At 49.9% G+C, this 7,250-nt stretch overlaps 1 protein-coding gene across 1 annotated transcript; it reads right to left on the bottom strand.

Annotated features, from left to right (window-relative positions):
- Window positions 1–894: 894 nt before the first annotated feature.
- On the bottom strand, window positions 895–3,739 carry LOC141162563 (nucleoside diphosphate kinase A1). The gene is made up of 5 exons (XM_073648789.1): window positions 3,609–3,739; window positions 3,198–3,330; window positions 2,408–2,509; window positions 2,056–2,168; window positions 895–1,179 (listed from the first exon to the last, which is right to left on the bottom strand). Exons 2-5 carry the CDS (start codon window positions 3,327–3,329, stop codon window positions 1,059–1,061), a joined length of 468 nt encoding a protein of 155 aa, XP_073504890.1. The 5' UTR covers window position 3,330; window positions 3,609–3,739; the 3' UTR covers window positions 895–1,058.
- Between the last annotated feature and the right edge of the window lie 3,511 nt (window positions 3,740–7,250).

The following is a 7,250-nucleotide window of genomic DNA, read 5'->3' as shown; positions in this document are numbered from 1 at the left end:
GAAGTGGCGATGGCAGCACTAACAATTACATTCTGTATTACCCAACAGCCATGAGCACAGGAACACCAGTATCATTTCTCCAGAGCTGCACTCACAATTCTGCTACTTCACACATAAAATCTACAAACATTTCTTGCAGATTCAGAGCTTGGAAAGAACGTGCTCTGGCGATTTCTATCCTGAAAAGTGACATCTCAAGATACATCTGTACAAACTCTAGAAAAACCTGACCCCCTACATGACACGAGGCCAGCGAGGGATGTAACTGTATGTACACAGTGACTGCACCAGCAGAGTAGTGAGTGCAGCTCTGGGGTATAATACAGGATGTAACTCAGGATCAGTAATGTAATGTATGTACACAGTGACTGCACCAGCAGAGTAGTGAGTGCAGCTCTGGAGTATAATGCAGGATGTAACTCAGGATCAGTAATGTAATGTATGTACACAGTGACTGCACCAGCAGAGTAGTGAGTGCAGCTCTGGAGTATAATACAGGATGTAACTCAGGATCAGTAATGTAATGTACACAGTGACTGCACCAGCAGAATAGTGAGTGCAGCTCTGGAGTATAATACAGGATGTAACTCAGGATCAGTAATGTACACAGTGACTGCACCAGCAGAATAGTGAGTGCAGCTCTGGAGTATAATACAGGAGGTAACTCAGGATCAGTAATGTAATGTACACAGTGACTGCACCAGCAGAATAGTGAGTGCAGCTCTGGAGTATAATACAGGATGTAACTCAGGATCAGTAATGATTTGACATCAAAGATCTGCCACAGCTCACATGCTGCTCCACCTGTGGGCAGGGATGCGCCCATGTTCCAGCCCCTCCAGCTTTGCCCCCTCCCCCACCCCCTGTTATCCACAACATAAACCACAGTTCAGATTGTGCAAACCAGGTTGAAGGTTTATTAATATCGGAGATTGTCTGGCCGGCGCTGCAGCGCCTCTCACAGGACGGGTTGTAATACTTATATTGCGGAGCAGTAACGGAATACAGTACGGTGGTGGCAGAGGGCGCTCAGTTCTCGTACACCCACTAGAGGGCGCTCAGTTCTCGTACACCCACTGGTAGGCACAGTTCTGGTAATCCACCAGCTCTTCTGGCTTAAACCACAAGGCAATTTCCTTCTTGGCACTCTCCACGGAGTCACTACCATGGATGATGTTCCTGCAGGAGAGAGGAGACAGTCAGCAGGGTGTTCCATACTTGTCCTTGCACCCCAGCCTAAACTAACTTCACACAAATGCAGCACAATAAACCACATTGTATAACCAGCAGCATTGTGGTTGCAGCTCTGGGTGTGACTGGAGTAGGACATTACATAAGAGCAGGGACAATGCGGCGCACTGGCTGTGCTCCACGGCGCGGTATTACTGTAATCTCTGCCCAGGATCCGCAGCTGACATTACAGCGGGTTAATCTGCAGCGACAGATCACATTGTACCGGGATTATCAGTCTCCGCTCATCCACCTCTGCGACCTCCGGGATTACAGTGACCCCCGATAAATCACTGCTGTATCAGCCTGGATTACAGGAGACACTGATCCAAGGGGAGGAATTGCCCTGTAAGCAATTGTCTTTATGCAACATTTACTTTATGATGTTCAGCACCACACAGGCTGTAAGGCAAAGGGAACCACCAGCCAGAACATGCAATACCTGCCCCAGTCTGTAGGGGGCACTGTGTATACAACCTGGGATGTGCTATTCTACAAATCCAGCTTAGTATTACCACAGTCTCCTCTTTCACGTGGGAAGGAATGATTACATTTTATGTGACATTTTTTAGTAGATCAAACTGTACAACTTTTAGATCTAAAAATATATTCAATTTGTTGGGCAAAATTTGTGAGTCTCCCCCCATGCACCATTCAGAATAACTAACATTAAAGACCAAAATAAAAATTTTTAGACTTTAGTCTGAAAACAATGGAAACCAGTGCAGGGAAATCTCACTGAGAGCAGAGCATGAGGCACAATATGGGCAGAGGGGAGAAGAAAGTCCCATTATACGTGACTGAGTACACGAGGCGGCCGCTCACCTGCCAACCTGGATGGCGAAGTCTCCCCTGATGGTGCCAGGCTTGGAGTCAGCAGGGTTGGTCTCTCCCAGCATGACACGGCCGGTCTTAACCACATTTAACCCTTCCCAGACCTGCAAAATAAGAGCAAGGATTACTGGAAACTTCTGGAGTTTTTCCTCCTTTATCCAGCAGTGACTCCGCGCAGGTGGAAAAAGAAAGACACCCAACAGCACAGAATTGTCTTCAGGGGTGTCCACAACACTGCTAGCCCTGCAGGGCAGGTGTATCAGGGTTGACATTTCCACCCTCCCCCACAAACTTTTCTGTGGATTCATTAATGACCATTCAGAATAGAGCAGACCCCACTAACCATGGTGACCACGGGTCCGGAGTGCATATAGTCCACCAGTCCGTTGTAGAAGGGGCGATCCTTCAGGTCGATGTAGTGCTGCTGCAGAAGCTCTTTGGAAGCCTAGAAGGAAAAATAAGCGCACGAGACTAGTGTGAGTATTCCGGTTATTCTGCCCCCAGGGATGGGAGTACATGGAATACAGAGGAGCCACAAAGGGTTAACGTGACTAATGCAAGGAGGAGAGTTCCTTCTGCAAACTCTGGAGCCACCCGCCAGCACCCAGGAAGCCCCAGAGCCACCGCCGCCTGCACCCAGGAAGCCCCGGAGCCACCAACCAGGACACGCCACAAGGTCACCGAGGCACCGCCACCACCTGCACCCAGGAAACCCCAGAGCCACCACCGCCTGCACCCAGGAAGCCCCGGAGCCACCAACCAGGACACGCCACAAGGTCACCGAGGCACCGCCACCACCTGCACCCAGGAAACCCCAGAGCCACCACCGCCTGCACCCAGGAAGCCCCGGAGCTACCGCCGCCTGCACCCGGAAGCCCCGGAGCCACCAACCAGGACACGCCACAAGGTCACAGAGGCACCGCCACCACCTGCACCCAGGAAACACCAGAGCCACCACCGCCTGCACCCAGGAAGCCCCGGAGCCACCAACCAGGACACGCCACAAGGTCACAGAGGCACCGGGGCAGATTAGGGCAGAGCCTGTACTCCAGGATTAGAAATAATGCAGATTAACACCAAGGGTCAGAAATCAAATTGGAGGGGGGGGCTGACATCCTCTGCAGCGGCCTCACCTGCCGCATCTTCAGGGACACCATCCGGAAGCCTTTCTGCTCGAAGCGCTTGATGATGTCGCCGACCAGGCCGCGCTGGACGCCATCAGGCTTGACGGCGATGAAGGTCTGCTCCTTGTTGCTGGCCGCCATCCTGAAAGGAAGAAGGAGTCAGAGTAAATAGTAAGAACAGCAGCAGACACCAGAGGACAACAGCAGCAGTGAGACTCACAACAGAGCACAAATACAGAGTGACTCCCAGCTGGAGAACTACAAGTCCCAGCAGCGCAGCCCTGAGATCAGGGCAGTCACAGAACACAATACACTAAGTGTATACAGCACAAAGGAAGGATATAGAGCTGTCCTAATCACAGACAACCCCACCCATCCGGCACAGCCGCGCTCCCGCCTCCCAGCACACATATCACTCACTTTCACCAGAGGAGAATGTACACGAAAGAAGAAAGAGCTTCCGTTCCGGCTTTATTTATACTAGCGGTGACGTCACCAGTTCCGGCTTCCTATTGGCAGATGAGTGGGCAGAACGACGGAACGAGCCGGCCGCGTGCGACGAGGAATCTGATTGGTCGGATAGAAGGATCGATGCTATTGGCCGTTATATTTAAATATGCGCATTGTGCAGTGCGCGGTGCATGTTCGTCCTGAGTGAGCTCCATAGTAACCAGAAGGGCTAAATAGAGCAGAGAGGTCACTGAGAGGCTGTGGGGGAGGGGGGCTAGGGTGGGAGCAGAGGTCAATTCAGAGCCTGTGTGGGGTCCAGGGTTGGAGCAGTGGTCACTCATAGCCTGTGGGGGGCCAGGGTGTGAGCAGTGGTCACCGAGAGCCTGTGGGGAGGCCAGGGTGGGAGCAGTGGTCACTGAGAACCTGCGGGGGGCCAGGGTGGGTTCCATGGTCACCAATGTGGAGCAAATAAAGGAGTGAATACAAGTCAATAATGTTCATTGCTAATTTTGGTGATTTCCTTGACTATTCATGGCTGCGCTGGCGCTACATGGCGTCTCACTAGCCCAATGCTAGGACACCATAATGACCGTCACTGTGACCTTGTTATGGCTGGCAGGTCACATGACACGCTGGGCCCACCAGGCCCCTCACCACTTTTCCTTCTTCGTCATAGCTATAACTTTATTTGGCTGAAGTTTTCATTGTTCCCACTTTATGAGTCTGTCCTACGATTATTTTCAGGAGTCCGCACCAAAATGTAGACACTTCCATAGTTCCCGTTGTTCTCCTGGGTCCAACAATGAGGTTTTCTGGATGAGACATCATAAAGGGTCTTGTCCGTCCCCCACTTCCTCGAGGTCTGGTGAGAGGACGACGGCTAAGTGTATGCAAGGAAAGACGGTGCGGGACATAATTCTAATTTATGTCATATTTTCCCTGAGAAACCTCCTAGTGGAGTGATATGACACCATATTTCCAAGCATACATGCACCATCCTGCACACCGATCACTATGAAATGTCCCTAATTCAGGCTGATATTACATTGCTGTGGTTTCCCCAAGACTGAAAGTACCGGCGCTCAAACCCACTGTGCCACTGGCCTGGCTCACCTAGGAGGGGCATAGCTAAGCGGCTACCTGGTGTTCACTGGATCTCATAACAGTGGAGTAAGGCTTCAGCTGCAAGTAGCCGCCAGGTACCACTTTTAGGCAGTCCCCGATACTGGCGCTTCTGACCCCAAGGTTCAGCCTCACAGACAAAGGCTGGTCTCGGAGTAACTGGCAGGAGAGGGTTCGGACTCTTTCCAGACTTCACAGGTTCTGGATTCTTAGGCAGAATGGATACTGACACGGAGTAACAGACAAGGCTGGATTCGGAACCTGTTCAGACAGGTGCGGCATCAGGGTTCAGGTACCTCCGGAGCAGGTTCAGGGTCCACAGGAGAGGCTTCAGGGTTCAGGTACCGCTGGAGCGGCTCTAGGTTTCAGGTACCTCCGGAGCAGGTTCAGGGTCCGCCGGAGCGGCTCCAGGTTTCAGGTACCTCCGGAGCAGGTTCAGGGTCCGCCGGAACGGCTTCGGGATTCGCTTCCGCTGTAGCGGCTTCAGGTACCGCCAGAGCGGCTTCGGGGTTCAGGTACTTCCGGAGCAGGTTCAAGATCCACCCGAACGACTTCGGGGTTCAGCTACCGCTGTAGCGGCTTCAGGGTAACGTACACACTATACAGGAACAGAATCAAGATAACAAACAACTTCAATGGATTAGAACATACACTTGCACACACAAGAATTGTAGGGAAACTACAGGGGTTGCTCAGGCACATCCCTATTGGGGAGGGTGCCTTTTATACAGGATGCCTCCCAGCCATTGGCTGGGTGCATTTTCAGTATTTTCTCTGCCCCTTTAAGAACAGAGGAGTGCATGCGCACTAGGCGTGCCTCCGGGAAGCCTGTGTAGCGTGCACAGGAAACAGGAAGGTCACCGCTTGGCCGGGGCGGTGAGTATGTTGGCGTCCCTGCATGGAGGGGAAAGGGGAACCATTCAGGGGCGCCAGCATTGGTGTTATACATGGAAGTTATTAGGTCCCCCAATCACAGATATATATATACGTAGATTATTATAGGTATGACATGGAAATATTGTACATCCATTGCAGTTTGATGTCCCTGGTTTGGACAAGACACGTCCAGTCTGCCTTAGCGGCCTTTATCTTTTCCCGCATATTTTAGCCTCCCTTTTCTGGTGAGAAAAATACACAGAGAACATTTTCTCTTCTCATCACTGTCGGATCCTTGTTAATTAAATTTTTTGCACACAGGAGATGTGGCCGGGTGTCCAATGATATCGGATTTATTCCCCTAATCCATAACTCCTCCATAACAAGACCTATACAACTTTCTGAATTCTTTATATGTTTTTCATTGTTTTTTTTTTTCTCCATTTTTTATTGGTCCTCGAAGGGAGTTTTAATTTGCAATCGCTTGTACGATACACTGCAGTTATGTAATATCGTAATGTAAAATCACCACACTCCTGTAATAGCAGGTGTACAAACATGGCGGATATGAGGGACTTCATTAACCCCCCCGGCTTCCATTACGATGCCATCGGCACTCTGTTTCCAGCCTCATAAATGCTGTTGTCGCAATTGACAGTGGCATCTAAAGGTTTGAACGGCTGAGGTCAGAGTCGGCTCTGACAGATAGACTCAGGTGCCGGCTGCACAGCACAGACGCCAGCCACGTAGTACGGCACCAGCACTGATCGATACCTGTTTTTTTTTGCCAAACTCGCCATACAGAGTTGGTAACAAGTGATAGGTGACGGCAAAGTCGAGTGCAACCTGCGACCAAACATCCAGCAGGTTCAGTCTCTAGATTTACTATCCTTATAACAAGAGAAGAAGCAGCCTAGGTGTTCTGGAGTAGAAGATCTTTGTGCTGAGGTTTCCACTATTCTCCACTCCATTGATGTAACAAGCCTGGAAAACATGCCCTTTAGGGACAAAACGGGGCTACCTAGCATTTCAGAAAGCTTTCGAGCATGATGTTGGTGGCCAAATTTTTATTTTTTTTTTATAGTAAAACCTCTTGAAGTTCATCTTTACTGAGAAAACTAAAGGAAGTCAACTTGTAATTTTACTTGGTCAGCAACAGATGTATCTGAGACGTTCCCAATCTGTTAGTGAAAGTACTTGATGGAGAAAGTCCACTCTCCTGGGTTCAGACTCTTCCGAAGATCATCCTGGACCTGTTGAATCCACGGCTCCTCAGTCTGGCAGACTTCACTCTGACCACTTCAGGATTGTCCTGTCTTCTCATCACCAGGCGAAACGTCTCGTGCTCCTTGTCTTGTTGATGTAAAATACGTAACTGCATATTCTGACCAGACCAGACCTTCTCCGTGCTTGATTCTTGAGATGAAAGAGTGCAAGTCTTACATCTTTCATTTACCTGAGATGAATGAATATTTTCTATTTTAGGATCTGTCCCCAAACTGATCGATGAATCAGTATCAGAATGAAGCATCAGTAGTTATAACAATTTGCTCCATCAGTTGAAAACATTACACTCTGGAAAGACCGGATGTTAAAAGCACCAAAGAAAGTCCT

Source organism: Phyllobates terribilis, unplaced genomic scaffold (genome assembly GCF_046119375.1).
Source record: "Phyllobates terribilis strain yellow unplaced genomic scaffold, ASM4611937v1 Scaffold_9__5_contigs__length_417890890, whole genome shotgun sequence".
In the NCBI taxonomy this organism is placed as follows: domain Eukaryota; kingdom Metazoa; phylum Chordata; class Amphibia; order Anura; family Dendrobatidae; genus Phyllobates; species Phyllobates terribilis.
Note: the sequence above shows the minus strand (reverse complement) of the source record. Positions and strands in the feature narration are given on the sequence as shown.